We start from the raw sequence: 17446 nt of genomic DNA on the forward strand, positions 1-17446 counted from the left end.
TTTGCAAATGAAACGATACGAGGGTTTAACCTTCTGTCAAATACTCAAAGAAGTCACAGACTGACGCTGTTGAAACATGATATGGCTCTTGACTATATTTTAGCCAAACAAGGTGGCTTATGTTTGGCTATGAACTTGACGGGGGACGATTGTTATACTTTGATCCCCGATAGTTCCGATAATATCACTAGTGTTATAGATGCATTGAAGAATATAAGGGATGCGTTTGGTCGATCTGAAGGAGCTGGATGGTCAGCGAAGGCTTGGTTGCAAGATCAGTTAGGCCCAGTGGGAGCAGTGATAGTTCAGATTTTAGTGGCAGCTCTTGTAGCGCTGTGTGTGATGTTTTGATTTTGTACTTTGTTATTGACTTTTGCGAAGGCTATGATATTGAGATGGGTTGGAGTTGTGATGCCTGGAGAAAACACTCAGATGCCGTTGTTAACTGTTACTGATCTAGATGGAGATAAACATGTGGGACTGGATGGAGTATTGATGGATAGATATCCATTTTGAATATCCAATCATTTTTCACGTCTTTACATATTATTGTGATATTTAGTATTTTCTTATGAATCAAAGGGGGGAAATGGAATGTGATTAATTTTATATATAATTTTATATATCATTTTTATATTATTGTTGATATTGATGTTTTAATTTGCATGTGTTGTTTTGCAAAAGATGCTGTTTGGTCTTTTCTTTTCTTCCAGAAGCATATGGGGGAATGTGTAGAGGGGATTCAAATACTCAAACATGGACAATATGAATGGACTGAAGGAAGTGGAACAAGGAAGGTGTGGAAATGTTCAGATTCCATCATCGACATTGCATTAAAAGTCGACACTGCTGAGGAGATGCAGTGTAGTGGACTACATTCCAGTGTCTGCAATGATATATAGACATATTTGCATGTGTAATACATAATTTGTCTCATATTCTTTCTGTATTAATTTTTGAAGAATGATGTTTTCTGTTGTTGGGTACACGTGGGGACCTCAGATGTTTTTGTTTTTTTCGTGGATGCTTAGGGATATTGGGTCGAGGCAGGGACAGAGAGAATGCATAGGAGGGTCCGATGGGTCGACCAGCCTGAAGGTGGACAAGTTTGATTGTACTTTGTTTTCTGAGGCTTTCATGTGTATTCAATTGCATCATAGTTTAAAATGCATTGATAAAGATTTATAAATTGATCTGGAGTACTTAGGTGGTCGCCTGGGGCAGAGGGGCCGTGAGAGAATTTTACTGTCTTGATTGATTGATGGATAATTGGAAAGAAAGCTGCCAGACAGGTTTTTCGCTCTTACACTCCATAAAGATTTGTTTACACTTCATAAAAATGTGTTCACATTTTGTTTTATTGTTAAAGTTACACAAGATTTGTCATAATCCTATTATTTTTGTTTTCGAGACTTAATTAGTCTAGAAGGGTGGAAATATGTCGTATCTGAACATTCCAGAACTTGGCTCTGCTTGCGGAAACATCTGGAAAGTATTACTATAGGGGCCCTAAAACAGAGGAGAGTCTGCTATGTAGAGGCCAGGGATTGGTCTATCTAAAACCACCCATATTATGTTACATAGGATATAAATACCATGTTTTTGAACAAAGGACGGAGAGAATAACATATTAGAGATTGGGTCAGTTGTTCTCCAGATGTCTGCAGGAATCTGTAAATTTATACTGTAATCTTTGATGTAATAAACCATTATAATCAAGGACAGTGTCAGCGGATTTCTTGTCATCACAGCATATCAGCATCGTTGTCTCGACACCACAACACCTTAACCAAATACATTCAAACTCAGTTTTTCATCATTCCTGACATTTAATCGTAGTAAAGATTCCCTGTCTTAGGTCAGTTAGGATCACCACTTTATTTTAAGAATGTGAAATGTCAGAATAATAGTAGAGAGAATGATTTATTTCAGCTTTTATTTCTTTCATCACATTCCCAGTGGGTCAGAAGTTTACATACACTCAATTAGTATTTGGTAGCATTGCCTTTAAATTGTTTAACTTGGGTCAAATGTTTCGGGTAGCCTTCCACAAGCTTCCCACAATAAGTTGGGTGAATTTTGGCCCATTCCTCTTGACAGAGCTGGTGTAACTTAGTCAGGTTTGTAGGCCTCCTTGCTCGCACACGCTTTTTCAGTTCTGCCCACAAATATTCTATAGGATTGAGGTCAGGGCTTTGTGATGGCCACTCCAATACCTTGACTTTGTTGTCCTTAAGCCATTTTGCCACAACTTTGGAAGTATGCTTGGGGTCATTGTCCATTTGGAAGACCCATTTGAGACCAAGCTTTAACTTCCTGACTAATGTCTTGAGCTGTTGCTTCAATATATCCACATAATTTTCCTTCCTCATGATGCCATCTATTTTGTGAAGTGCACCAGGCCCTCCTGCAGCAAAGCACCCCCACAGCATGACGCTGCCACCCCCGTGCTTCATGGTTGGGATGGTGTTCTTTGGTTTGCAAGCATCCCCCTTTTTCCTCCAAACATAACGATGGTCATTATGGCCAAACAGTTATATTTTTGTTTCATCAGACCAGAGGACATTTCTCAAAAAAGTACGATCTTTGTCCCAATGTGCAGTTGCAAACCATAGTCTGGCTTTTTTATGGCGGTTTTGGAGCAGTGGATTCTTCTTTGCTGAGCGGCCTTTCAGGTTATGTCGATATAGGACTCGTTTTACTGTGGATATAGATACATTTATACCTGTTTATATAGGCCTCCTGTACCTCAGTTGGTAGAGCATGGTGCTTACAACGCTAGGGTTGTAGGTTCGATTCCCACGGGGGGCCAGTATGAAAAATGTATGCACTCACTAACTGTAAGTCGCTCTGGATAAGAGCTTCTGCTAAAATTTAAATATAGGACTTGTTTTACTGTGGAAATAGATACTCTAAGAGACAGAACACATCTCCTTCCTGAGAAGTATGACGGTAGCGTGGTCCCATGGTGTTAATACTTGCGTACTATTGTTTCTACAGATGAACGTGGTACCTTCAGGCGTTTGGAAATTGCTCCCCAGGATGAACCAGACTTGTGGAGGTCTACAATTCTATTTCTGAGGTCTTTGCTGATTTCTTTTGATTTTCCCATGATGTCAAGCAAAGAGGTACTGAGGTTGAAGGTAGGCCTTGAAATACATCCACAGGTACACCTCCAATTGACTCAAATGATGTCAATTAGCCTATCAGCAGCTTCTAAAGCCATGACATCATTTTCTGGAATTTCCCAAGCTGTTTAAAGGCACAGTCAACTTAGTGTATGTAAACTTCTGACCCAATGGAATTGTGATGAAGTTAATTTTAGTGAAATAATCTGTCTGTAAACAATTGTTGGAAAATTACTTGTGTCATGCACAAAGTAGATGTCCTAACCGACTTGCCAACACTAGAGTATGTTAACAAGAAATTTGTGGATGGTTGAAAAACGAGTTTTAATGACTCCAACCTAAGTGTATGTAAACTTCCGACTTCAACTGTATACTCTACCAGTCAAAAGTTTGAACACACCTACTCATTCAAATGTATTTTTTACATTTAAAACTATTTTTTACATTGTAGAAGAAAGAGACTTGCTTTGGCCAAGAAACATGAGCAATGGACATTAGACCGGTGGAAATCTGCCCTTTGGTCTGATGGGTCCAAATTTGAGATTTTTGGTTCCAACCGCCGTGTTTTTGTGAGACGCAGAGTAGGTGAACGGATGATCTTTGCATGTGTGGTACCCACCGTGAAGCATGGAGGAGGAGGTGTTATGGTGTGGGGGTGCTTTGCTGGTGACACTGTCTGTGAATTATTTAGAATTTAAGTTACACTTAACCAGCATGTCTACCACAGCATTCTGCAGCGATACGCCATCCCATCTGGTTTGCGCTTAGTTGGACTTTCATTTGTTTTTCAACAGGACAATGACATAACACACCTCCAGGCTGTGTAAGGGCTATCTGACCAAGAAGGAGTGATGGAGTGCTGCATCAGATGACCTGGCCGCCACAATCACCCGACCTCAACCCAATTGAGATGGTTTGGGATGAGTTGGAACACAGAGTGAAGGAAAAGCAGCCAACAAGTGCTCAGCATATGTGGGAACTCCTTCAAGACTGTTGGAAAAGCATTCCAGGTGAAGCTGGTTGAGAGAATGCCAAGAGTGTGCAAAGCTGTCATCAAGGCAAAGGGTGGCTATTTGAAGAATCTCAAATATAAAACCTTTTTTAATGTGTTTAACACTTCTTTGGTTACTACATGATTCCATATGTGTTATTTCATAGTTTTGATGTCTTCACTATTATTCTACAATGTAAAAAATAGTAAAAATAAAGAAAAACCCTTGAATGAGTATGTGTGTCCAAACGTTTGACTGGTACTGTATATAAATGAATGAATGTATAATTATTAACAGTAGACAACATGTTTCTAAACACCATTAAATTAATCATTGCATGTGTCGTGTATTAGGATTATGTCTTTGTTAAATGTTTTTCATGAAGAAATGGAATGTTGTTTATCTTAGTTTAAATGTAGCCGTTTGTAGGGTGACGCCCCAGGGGAGACCGGTGATTGGACGGAAGAGGGAGCAACCCATTTTTGCCATTGTTTATAAGTAGGAGCTAGACAAAGAGCGGGCAGAAACAGACAGATTATGTTTGGGACGCTGTTTCTCCAGACCCTGCAAGTCTGTAACTCATGCTGAAAGCATAAACATGCTGATATGAATAAACATGATCAGAGGTTCAGTATGAGCGGACTCCTTTGTTTGACAGCAATGAGCACCAGCATTCGACGCGACACGATACATGTGTGTGTGTCTCCAGTGTGAGTGTGTATGTGTGTGTGTTCAGTGTGTGTTTGTGTGTGTGTCCAGTGTGTGTGTGTGTGTTGTCCAATGAGTGTGTGTCCAGTGTGTGTGTTTGTGTGTGTGTCCAGTGTGTGTGTGTGTGTATAGTGTGGGTGTCCTGTGTGTGTGTGTGTGTCCAGTGTGTGTCCAGTGTGTGTGTGTGTTCATTGAGTGATACAGGAATACTGACCTCAGAATCTCCAGTTTACAGTGGGGATTCCCAAGTCTAGCAGAGAGCAGCTTCACTCCTGAATCCATCAGGTCATTGTTACTCAGATCCAGCTCTCTCAGGTGTGAGGGGTTTGACTTCAGAGCTGAGACCAGAGAAGCACAGCCTCCCTCTGTGACTAGACATCCTGACAGCCTGTAAAGAGTAAAATTATATTAAAACCACACTGCTATTCTTTGGTGGTGAAAAATGTGGCAGTATATTATTTAAACATTTTCAGATATATCAGTGTCCTGAAACCTGCCATATCTATTCATAAATGGATTATCATTATTAGAAATAACAAATTATCAAAGTATTGCTTGAAGAGAGAAAAATATACAGTGGGGAAAAAAGTATTTAGTCAGCCACCAATTGTGCAAGTTCTCCCACTTCAAAAGATGAGAGAGGCCTGTAATTTTCATCATAGGTACACGTCAACTATGACAGACAAATTGAGAAAAAAAAAATCCAGAAAATCACATTGTAGGATTTTTAATGAATTTATTTGCAAATTATGGTGGAAAATAAGTATTTGTTCACCTACAAACAAGCAAGATTTCTGGCTCTCACAGACCTGTAACTTCTTCTTTAAGAGGCTCCTCTGTCCTCCATTTGTTACCTGTATTAATGGCACCTGTATGGACTTGTCATCAGTATAAAAGACACCTGTCCACAACCTCAAACAGTCACACTCCAAACTCCACTATGGCCAAGACCAAAGAGCTGTCAAAGGACACCGGAAACAAAATTGTAGACCTACACCAGGCTGGGAAGACTGCATCTGCAATAGGTAAGCAGCTTGGTTTGAAGAAATCAACTGTGGGAGCAATTATTAGGAAATGGAAGACATACAAGACCACTGATAATCTCCCTCGATCTGGGGCTCCACGCAAGATCTCACCCCGTGGGGTCCAAATGATCACAAGAATGGTGAGCAAAAATCCCAGAACCACACAGGGGGACCTAGTGAATGACCTTCAGAGAGCTGGGACCAAAATAACAAAGCCTACCATCAGTAACACACTACGCCGCCAGGGACTCAAATCCTGCAGTGCCAGACGTGCCCCCCTGCTAAAGCCAGGACATGTCCAGGCCCGTCTGAAGTTTGCTAGAGTGCATTTGGATGATCCAAAAGAGGATTGGGAGAATGTCATATGGTGAGATGAAACCAAAACAACTTGTAGTGTTTGGAGGACAAAGAATGCTGAGTTGCATCCAAAGAACACCATACCTAGTGTACCTAGTGTGAAGCATGGGGGTGGAAACATCATGCTTTGGGGCTGTTTTTCTGCAAAGGGACCAGGACGACTGATCCGTGTAAAGGAAAGAATGAATGGGGCCATGTATCGTGAGATTTTGAGTGAAAACCTCCTTCCATCAGCAAGGGCATTGAAGATGAAACGTGGCTGGGTCTTTCAGCATGACAATGATCCCAAACACACCGCCCGGGCAACGAAGGAGTAGCTTCGTAAGAAGCATTTCAAGGTCCTGGAGTGGCCTAGCCAGTCTCCAGATCTCAACCCCATAGAAAATCTTTGGAGGGAGTTGAAAGTCTGTGTTGCCCAGCCACAGCCCCTAAACATCACTGCTCTAGAGGAGATCTGCATGGAGGAATGGGCCAAAATACCAGCAACAGTGTGTGAAAACCTTGTGAAGACTTACAGAAGACGTTTGACCTGTGTCATTGCCAACAAAGGGTATACAACAAAGTATTGAGAAACTTTTGTTATTGACCAAATACATATTTTCCACCATAATTTGCAAATATATTCATAAAAAATCCTACAATGTGATTTTCTGGAGAAAAAAAATGTCATTTTGTCTGTCATAATTGACTTGTACCTATGATGAAAATTACAAGCCTCTCTCATCTTTTTAAGTGGGAGAACTTTTTTCCCCCACTGTAATCATTTTAAAACCACACTGCTATTTTTTGGTGTTGAGTAATTTACTTTCTAAGTGGGTAGATAACATGTTTCTAAACACTACTAAATTAATCCTGATGATGCCATGATTGAGAAAGATCATGAATGAATCATGAATAATAATGAGTGAGAAAGTTACAGAGGCTACAACAAAACATGCTAACCTCTCACCATTAACCTAAAAGGTGACATTCTGTACTGTTGTCTAATATGAAACATTCTATCTCCAAAATGCTGGAGCATAGCACCAAATGTAAAACTGTTAGCTTCACTGTCCAAACACATATGGTGTGGACTATGTGTACCTGGTAAACACATGTGGATCTGATGAACAGTTATCACTTGTTGACCAACTACAGGAATACTGACCTCAGAGTCTCCAGTTTACAGTGGGGATTCCCCAGTCCAGCAGAGAGCAGCTTCACTCCTGAATCCTTCAGGTCATTGTTACTCAGATCCAGCTCTCTCAGGTGTGAGGGGTTTGACTTCAGAGCTGAGACCAGAGAAGCACAGCCTTCCTCTGTGACTCCACAGCCTGACAGCCTGACAGAGAGATCATCATGATTTCACAAACACACTGTTAATTTAACACCAGTAGTGTAGAAGAACAATGGCAGATGCATTTGGTTTATTCTCCCAAACAACATATATATTTATCTTCTGTCTTCTAGAATTGCATGGTCAAATTGTTATACTAATGTGAACATCAATGCATTGATTCAAAATGCTTTTCAATATAATATTATATACATATTATAATACATATATTTCTCTAAACTTGCTATTTCTTCCTGATGATTAGTCATTAAATGTCATTTGATGTACTCACAGAGCAGCTCTGGAGGCTTTGACCACTGGCAGCAGCCTCAGAAGACCTTCCTCTGATCTGGAGTATTTATTCAGGTCAAACACATCCAGCTCCTTTTCTGAAGTCAGCAACACAAAGACCAGAGCTGACCACTGTGCAGGTGACAGTTCTTCTTCTAAGTGACTTCCTGATCTCAGGTAGCTTTGGATATCCTCCACTAGAGAATGGTCATTCAGTTCATTCAGACAGTGGAACAGATTGATGCACCTCTCTGGAGAGCGATTCTCCCTGATCTTCTCCTTGATGTACTTGACTGTTTCTTCATGGCTCTGTGAGCTGCTTCTTGTCTTTATCAGTAGACCTCGTAAGTGCTTCTGATTGGACTCCAGTGAGAGGCCCAGAAGGAAGCGGAGGAAAAGGTCCAGGTTTCCTGTCTCACTTTGTAAGGCTTTATCCACAGCACTCTTGTAGAAAGTAACTTCAGGCTTGTCTCTGAACAGTGCAAAAAAGTTCCTGGTTGATTGAGGTTTTGCCATTAGATTCTCATTGTTGTTGATGAATGAGAGGAACACATATACAGCAGCCAGAAACTCCTGAATGCTCAGATGCACGAAGCAGTACACCTTGTCCTGGTACAGCCCACATTCCTCTTTAAAGAGCTGTGTGCACAATCCTGAGTACATTGAGGCTTCATTGACATCAATGCCAGCCTCTTTCAGCTCTTCTTCATAGAAAATCAGATTGCCATTAACAAGCTGTTGAAAAGCCAGTTTTCCCAGTGACAGAATGCTCTCTTTATTCCATTGTGGACCTGTCTCTTCTTTCCCAAGATACTTTTCATTCTTCTGTTTGGTATGAAACTCCACAAGGTGTGAGTACATCTCAGTCAGAGTCTTGGGCATCTCTTCTCTCTTATGTTTCAGCATGTGTTCAAGGACTATTGCAGAAATCCAACAGAAGACTGGAATGTGGCACATGATGTGGAGGCTCCTTGATGTCTTTATGTGTGAGATGATTCTGCTGGCCAGGTCCTCATCACTGAATCTCTTCCTGAAGTACTCCTCCTTCTCTGGGTCATTGAACCCTCGTACCTCTGTCACCTGGTCAACACACACTGAAGGGATCTTATTGGCTGCTGCAGGTCGGGTAGTTATCCAGAGGAGAGCAGAGGGAAGCAGATTTCCCTTGATGAGATTTGTCAGCAGAACATCCACTGAGGTTGACTCTGTGATGTCACAACAGATCTTGTTCTTCTGGAAGTCTAGGGGCAGTCGGCACTCATCCAGACCATCAAAGATGAACAGAACTTTGTACTTGTCGTAGTTGGAGATTCTTGATTCTTTGGTTTCCATTGAGAAGTGATTGAGAAGTTCAATCAAAGTGTGTTTTTCCTTTTTCATCAAATTCAGCTCCCGAAAAGGGAATGAAAATACAAATTGGACATCCTGATTTGCTTTTCCTTCAGCCCAGTCCAGTATGAACTTCTGCACAGAGACTGTTTTTCCAATGCCAGCGACTCCCTTTGTCAGCACATTTCTGACAAGTTTGTCTTGTCCAGTTAAGGGTTTGAAGATGTCGTTACATTTGATTGCAGTCTCTGGTCTTGCTTGTTTCCTGGTTGTTGTCTCAATCTGTCTCAGCTCATGTTCATTATTGACCTCTCCTGTTCCACCCTCTGTGATGTAGAGCTCCGTGTAGATCTTATTGAGAAGTGTTGGGTTTCCTTGTTTAGCGATCCCCTCAAATACACATTGAAACTTCTTCTTTAGATTAGATTTGAGTTCACGTTGGCAAATCACATCAAGCTCATCTGAATGAAGAAATAACACAGAGGATATTAATATTACGTCTGTTTTAATGCCTACAGTATTGTAGGACGGTGTTATAAAGTTTAAATTATAATCATTTATTCTAAATCTGTAAATGTTTTCTGGTGTGACTGATTATATTATTATTGGTATTATCTCTCTCTCTCTCTCTCTCTCTCTCTCTCTCTCTCTCTCACTCTTTCTCTCTCTCCTCTCTTTCTCTCTACTCTCTCTCTCTATTGATGGTATAATTAAATCTCTCTCTTTTGTCTAAATTAATCAACACAACACATCCCTGTTGCTACTTGAAGAGGTCACTAGGTGTTGTGTTTAGGCTCCTACAATATCATTTTATATATTTTTCGCTTAACTGACTGTATAAATGTGTAAATGTGTTCATAATGCATTACAGACTGGTGTGACTGATTTATATAATTTCTCTCTCCCTCTCTCTCTCTCTCTCTCTCTATCAATTCAATTCAATTCAATTCAATAGACTTTATTGACATGGCAAGTAAAATTACTTACATTGTCAAAGTATACATATAACAAAAATGGTGGGACCAACAGCAATAATAATAGTAGTAGTTGAAATGGGATTACCATTAACAGCAACTACAACAACAATATTAATGAGAATAACAATACATTAAAGCAATAGTAGTCGACCAATCTCAACATGACTGAGCAGACATATTACATGCTATGAAAGCCAAAACAAAACAGGAAATATTATTGACATTACATTACAATTTTCACTGGCTGTCCCTCAGGTTGTGGCAGGAGGACACATATTTGGCAGCCAAAATTGCACATTTTGGCTTTTCACACAATAAATGTTTGATTTTTTCTTCCTCTTTTATAGTTTCAAATTCTTTGTACTGAATGATAATTTTGGGAAAGAAAGATTCTCTTAGGTCTGAGTATTTGTCACAGTGTAATAGGAAATGCAGCTCTGTCTCTACCTCTCCCCGGGGGCAGAGTGAGCACAGCCTGTCCTCTCTGGGCAGCCAGGTTTGCCTGTGACGACCGGTCTCTATAGCCAGACTGTGCTCACTGAGTCTGTACCTAGTCAGTGTTTTCCTCAGTTTTCTATCAGTCACAGTGGTCAGATAGTCTGCCACCATGTACTGTCTGTTTAGAGCCAAATAGCATTGAAGTTTACTTTGATTTTTTGTGGTGTCTTTCCAATAGGTGATATATTTTTCTTTTTGCTTTGTGATGATTTGGTTGGGCCAGATTTTCTGAGTGCTGTCCTGAGGCTCTATGAGGTTGGTTTTGGTTAGTGAACTGAGCCTCAGAACCAGCTGGCTGAGGGGACTCTTCTCTTGTTTCATCTCTTGACATAGTAGAGCTGTGTGATGGAATGTTTTGGGGTCACTTGTTTTTAGATGGTTGTAAAATTTGATGGCTCTTTTTTCTATTAGAATAAGGAGGGGGTATTGGCCCAATTCTGCTCTACATGCGTTATTTGGAGTTTTTCTTTGCACTTGCAATACAGTCTTGCAAAACTCTGCATGCAGTATTTCGATTGGATGTTTGTCCCATTTGGTAAATTCAGAATTAGAGAGCGGACCCCATACTTCGCTGCCATATAGAGCAATTGGTTCTCTCTCTCTCTCTCTCTCTCTCTCTCTCTCTCTCTCTCTCTCTCTCTCTCTCTCTCTCTCTCTCTCTCTCTCTCTCTCTCTCTCTCTCTCTCTCTCTCTCTCTCTCTCTCTCTCTCTCTCTCTCTCTCTCTCTCTCTCTCTCTCTCTCTCTCTCTCTCTCTCTCTCTCTCTCTCTCTCTCTCTCTCTCTCTCTCTCTCTCTCTCTCTAAATTAATCAACACAACACATCCCTGCTACTACTTGATGAGGTTGTGTTGTGTTAAGGCTGCAACAATATCATTGAGTTACACAGCTACTTTAGCTGTACTTTAGCTACAGTTTTTAAATGTTTGTTATAAAACAGCATTCAACATGAGGCAGACAGCTTACTTTTCTCCAGTGTGTCAGCAAGCTCCTTCTGGTTCATTTTCCTCAGGATGTGCAGTGTGATCTTCAGAGCCCCCTCTCTGGCACTGCTCTCCTGCTTCTCATCTTCAGCATCCACCACTTCCTTATCCTGCTTCTGACTCTCAAAGCCTTCTGGGAGTTCTGGACTAAGAATCCTCTTGAACATCTTCAGCTCGTTCTTCACAAATGTCATAATATTCTCTTCAAGCAACTGAAATAAATAAAGTAAATCAGTTAAGCAAGAGACTAAATGCTTTCTCATTAACACATTAATGAATGATTGACATATCAACTTTACTTGAGGTAAACAAAAACAAATGTACATAACAGGACCACATACACTGAATATGGAGGCCAGGTCTGTTTGATGACTCTGGGAAGACTGACCACTGAGAATCTCTGACTCCTGTTGGCTTCTGTGGAAAAAAGATGAGATTACATCTCCTCATCCAAGGAGTGCAAAAACACACACACACACACACACACACACACACACACACACACACACACACACACACATACACAGGGAATGGTGTGTTTGTTAAATATTGTTTTAGGACTATAAAAATGGAAGAAAGGATTGGCCTATAGATTATGAAAACAACAAAAATAAATGGGAAAATGGGAGAGGAGAAATGACTAGAGACAGTGTTGTTTAACTCACTGACCATGACCCATGAGTTCTTCTTACCTTTGTTCACTAGAAAAGTGTCCCTCTCTAAAGTATAGAGGTTCAGTCATAGACCAGTCACTCTTCATGGATACACAGCTGGGTACAGGGGAGGCTGGTCTCTCCTGCTTGATTGGACTTCAACACAACAGAGACAAACATTACTCTCTCATCTACTCTGAGCTCAGATGGGGAAACATAAGAGTTTCATTCCAAAACGCTATATATCCATTTTCAGAAATGTTGGTCATTTAGCTTTTATTGTTTAGAGAAATTATGAAAGTTTTAAGAATGTTTTTTTCACTGTCTAATCAAGGCATGGGACTGCCGTCGATTATTCAATGACAGACATGTATTTGTTGAAAATCTATCACTTGATGGTTTCATTTCTGTAACGACTTCTGCCGAAGTTGGTGCCTCTCCTTGTTCGGGCGGCTTTCGGCGGTCGTCGTGTCTTGATTGTATACACCTGGTTCCCATTACATTATTATTATTTCCCTATTTAATCCTCTGGTTCCCACATGGTTTTGTGCGTGTTTGTTCTTTGTTTTGTGTCTGAGACTTATGTGAGCTGGTGTGTCCCTGTATGGAAATTAGTGTTGTTTATTTGTCGGTTAAAGTACGTTGTTTACTCAGTTCTGTGTCCTGCGCCTGACTCCGTCCTACCACTGCACATTGACACATGACAATTTCAGATAAATAAATAATCATGTTTTTTTGCAAAATGCTCTATATCTGCCTCACTCTCAGAGAAATAAGTAGTACTGCTAGGTTTTACACAGTAATAATATATATATATATATATATATATATATATATATGCCTTACTCTCAGAGAAATAAGTAGTACTGCTAGGTTTTACACAGAAATACTATCAATCTGCCTCACTCTCAGAGAAATAAGTAGTACTGCTAGGTTTACACAGTAATAATATATATCTGCCTCACTCTCAGAGAAATAAGTAGTACTGCTAGGTTTTACACAGTAATAATATATAACTGCCTCACTCTCAGAGAAATAAGTAGTACTGCTAGGTTTTACACAGTCAAATGTGACCGATCGGCTCAATTCGGTCTTATGTAGCAAAATTTGAAATTGTGTTTTTTACATTGGATAAAAGTATTGACTCAGCTAGAAAAAGGTATATCATACACTACAGTTGAGGAACAATGGGGAAGTAATTCTGCTTTGAAAGATGATAAACTTGTAACCTCAATTTTGAGAAAATGGTCTTTGAATGTTTTGGTTCACCTACTGGAGAGCTCTTCTTTATCTACAGTTGCAGATAATGTCACCCATCTAAATAAATAGTTTTTTTTAATATATATAATTAACTAAAGGTATGTAAATTACTACTTTAATAAGGATATAAACTTTATTCAGTACTACTGCAGTTACTAAATAATTCCAATAATTGGCATCATGAGACCACAAATGACATTTCAGAAGGTTAGTTTATTTTTCTCCCTGAATACACCACCACTCCCCCTCATAGGAAAACTCCTGCACATGCTTTTTACTGTCCCTTTCCACACTGCTAACGCAAGAGGAACGACTGAAAAAGCATTTAACAGATTACTGTGAAATAATATAATGATGATTCATGTTTATTATTAGCTGTTTTTATGCTCATGTTTTGAAAATATACTTGATTACTATATCGGCGCATGTGACATTTGATTTGATTGATTTGTTCATTTTATAAATGTTCTGTCGTAAGTAGTTGAACACATTATTACTTCAAACTGACACGTTTTCATGTTAGTCAAAAACAATTTTATATGGAAGGAGTGCCTTTGATTTGCGCACATGCGCAGTTTGCCGCGAGACGATCGTTCGACCCGATGACATGTTTTTACGCATGAGCTTCAAATAAAATCTAATTAAATTGTATTTGTCACATGCGCCGAATACAAAAGAGGTACACTTTACCGTGAAATGCTTACTTACGAGCCCTTTCCCAACAATGCAGTTGAAAAGTAACAAAAATTAGAAAATAGTAAGATGAAATTAGCTAAATAAAAAATTTAAAAATAAAATAGTAACACAATGAAATAACAATAATGAGGCTATAAGGAGTACCAGTACTGAGTCAATGTCCAGGGGTACCAGGTAGTTGAGGTAATAACTAGACTATATACAAGGAGTACCAGTACTGAGTCAATGTGCAGGGTACCAGGTAGTTGAGGTAATAACTAGACTATATACAAGGAGTACCAGTACTGCGTCAATGTCCAGGGGTACCAGGTAGTTGAGGTAATAACTAGACTATATACAAGGAGTACCAGTACTGAGTCAATGTGCAGGGGTACCAGGTAGTTGAGGTAATAACTAGACTATATACAAGGAATACCAGTACTGAGTCAATGTGCAGGGGTACCAGGTAGTTGAAGTAATAACTAGACTATATACAAGGAGTACCAGTACTGAGTCAATGTGCAGGGGTACCAGGAAGTTGTGGTAATTGAGGTAATATGTACATGTAGGTAGGGATAAAAGTGAATAGGCAATCAGGATAGAGATTACATCTCCTCATCCAGGGAGTGCACACACACTCACTCACTCACTGACAGACACACACACACACACACACACACACACACACACACACACACACACACACACACACACACACACACACACACACACACACACACACACACACACACACACACACACACACACACACACACACACACACACACACACACACACACACACACACACACACACACACACACACACACACACACACACACACACACACACAGGGAGGGAATGTTGTGTAGCTCAGTTGGTAGAGCATGGCGTTTGCAACGCCAGGGTTGTGGGTTCGTTTCCCACCGGGGACTAGTATGAGAAAAAAATAAATTATGCACTCATTACTGTAAATCGCTCTGGATAAGAGTGTCTGCTAAATGACTAAAATGTAAATGTGTTAGTTTAATATTGTTTCAGGACTATGAAAATGGAAGCAAGGATTAGCCTATAGATCATGAAAACAACAAAAATAAATTGGAAAATGGGAGAGGAGAAATAACTAGAGACAGTATTGTTTAACTCACTGACTGTGACCCATGAGTTCTTCTTACCTTTGTTCAGTAGAAAGGTCTCTCTCTCTAAACTTTATAGGTTGACCCATAGACTGGTCACTCTTCATGGACACACAGCTGGGTACAGGGGAGGCTGGTCTCTCCTGCTTGATTGGGCTTCAACACAACAGTGACAAACATTACGTCTCTCATCTACTCTGAGCTCAGATGGGGAAACAAGAGTTTCATTCCAAAACGCTATATATCAATTTTCAGTAATGTTCATGAATTAGTTTGATTGTTTAAAGAAATTATGAAAGATATATTTTTTTTTTTAACTAGCTAATGATGGTATGCGATTGTTCAATGACAGACATGTATTTGTTTAAAATCTATCACTTGATGGTTTCATTTCAGGGAGACAAATAATCATGTTTTTTTGCAAAATGCTATATATCTGCCTCACTCTCAGAGAAATAAGTAGTACTGCTAGGTTTTACACAGTAATAATATATATCTGCCTCACTCTCAGATAAATAAGTAGTACTGCTAGGTTTTACACAGTAATAATATATAACTGTCTCACTCTCAGAGAAATAAGTAGTACTGCTAGGTTTTACACAGTAATAATATATATCTGCCTCAATCTCAGATAAATAAGTAGTCTAACTAGGTTTTACACAGTAATAATATATCTGCCTCACTCTCAGAGAAATAAGTAGTACTGCTAGGTTTTACACAGTCAAATGTGACCGACCAGCTCGATTCGATCTTATGTAGCAACATTTGAAATAGTGTTTTTTTTACATTGGATAAAAGTAGAGACTCAGCTAGAAAAAGGTATATCATACAGTTGAGGAACAATGGCAAAGTAATTCTGCTTTGAAAGATGATAAACTTGTAACCACAATTTTGAGAAAATGGCCTTTGAATATTTTGGTTCACCTCCTGGAGAGTGTCACGATCGTCTAAAGGAGCGGACCAATACGCAGCGCGTGGAGTGAACATGATGACTTTATTTAATTAAAGCAACCACGAAAAACAACAAATGACGATACGTGAAGTCCTCTGTGACACCGAACGAACATAGAACACTGGAACAGGAACAATAACCCACAAAACAAAGGTGAAAACTGACAGTTTAAATATGGCTCCCAATCAGAGATAACGAGCCGACAGCTGACACTCGTTACCTCCGATTGGGAGTCATTGACTACAACATACAACACCTAGAAAAACAACCCACAGACCTGCAAACATAGAAATACACCCGACAGAACTACCAACATAGAAAAACACCCAAATCCCCAACAAAACAACATACACTCTAGCTCACATACAAAAGTCCTAGAGCCAGAGTGTCACAGTACCCCCCCCTAAAGGTGCGAACTCCGGGCGCACCAACATCAGGACTAGGGGAGGGTCTGGGTGGGCGTGTGTCCACGGTGGCGGCTCTGGCCCCGGTCGTGATCCCCACCCCACCACAGTCACAACCTGCTTCGGTAGCCTCCTCCCAATGACCACCCTCCAACTAACCCCACCTGGACTAAGGGGCAACACCGGACTAAGGGGCAGCATCGGCCTAAGGGGCAGCACCGGGATAAGGGGCAGCACCGGGATAAGGGGCAGCACCGGGACAAGGGGCAGCACCGGGCTAAGGGGCAGCACCGGACTAAGGGGCAGCACCGGACTACGGGGTAGTACCGGACTAAGGGGCAGTACCGGACTAAGGGGCAGTACCAGGCTAAGGGACAGCACCAGGATAAGGGACAGCACCAGGATAAGGAGCAACACCGAGCTAAGGGGCAGCACCTGACTAAATGGCGGATCCTGGCTGGCTGGCTCTGGCGGATCCTGGCTGGCTGGCGGATCCTGGCTGGACGGCTCTGGCGGATCCCGGCTGGACGGCTCTGGCGGATCCCGGCTGGACGGCTCTGGCGGATCCCGGCCGGACGGCTCTGGCGGATCCTGGCTGGACGGCTCATGGCTGGCTGACGGATCTGGCTGCTCATGGCTGGCTGACGGATCTGGCTGCTCATGGCTGGCTGACGGATCTGGCTGCTCATGGCTGGCTGACGGATCTGGCTGCTCATGGCTGGCTGACGGATCTGGCTGCTCATGGCTGGCTGACGGATCTGGCTGC

General features: G+C 40.9%; 2 protein-coding genes across 2 annotated transcripts in view; both read right to left on the bottom strand.

The window, feature by feature from the left end:
- LOC311141162 (NACHT, LRR and PYD domains-containing protein 3-like) overlaps positions 1-17446 on the bottom strand; it is a gene marked incomplete at its 5' end in the record, with an annotated part of 340648 nt that overhangs the window by 30977 nt on the left and 292225 nt on the right. Inside the window, one exon of the mRNA XM_084176412.1 lies at positions 7358-7531. Within this exon, the coding sequence (XP_084032538.1) occupies positions 7358-7531 (174 nt within the window). The remainder of the gene's footprint in view (positions 1-7357; positions 7532-17446) is intronic.
- On the bottom strand, positions 7770-9240 carry LOC311099660 (protein NLRC3-like; the record flags this gene model as incomplete). Its single annotated transcript, XM_084140381.1, has 2 exons — positions 7962-9240; positions 7770-7779 (listed from the first exon to the last, which is right to left on the bottom strand). Exons 1-2 carry the CDS (start codon positions 9194-9196, stop codon positions 7770-7772), a joined length of 1245 nt encoding a protein of 414 aa, XP_083996507.1. The 5' UTR covers positions 9197-9240.

The sequence above is a fragment of the Coregonus lavaretus genome (genome assembly GCF_964263955.1).
Source record: "Coregonus lavaretus genome assembly, chromosome: 2".
Lineage (NCBI taxonomy): Eukaryota > Metazoa > Chordata > Actinopteri > Salmoniformes > Salmonidae > Coregonus > Coregonus lavaretus.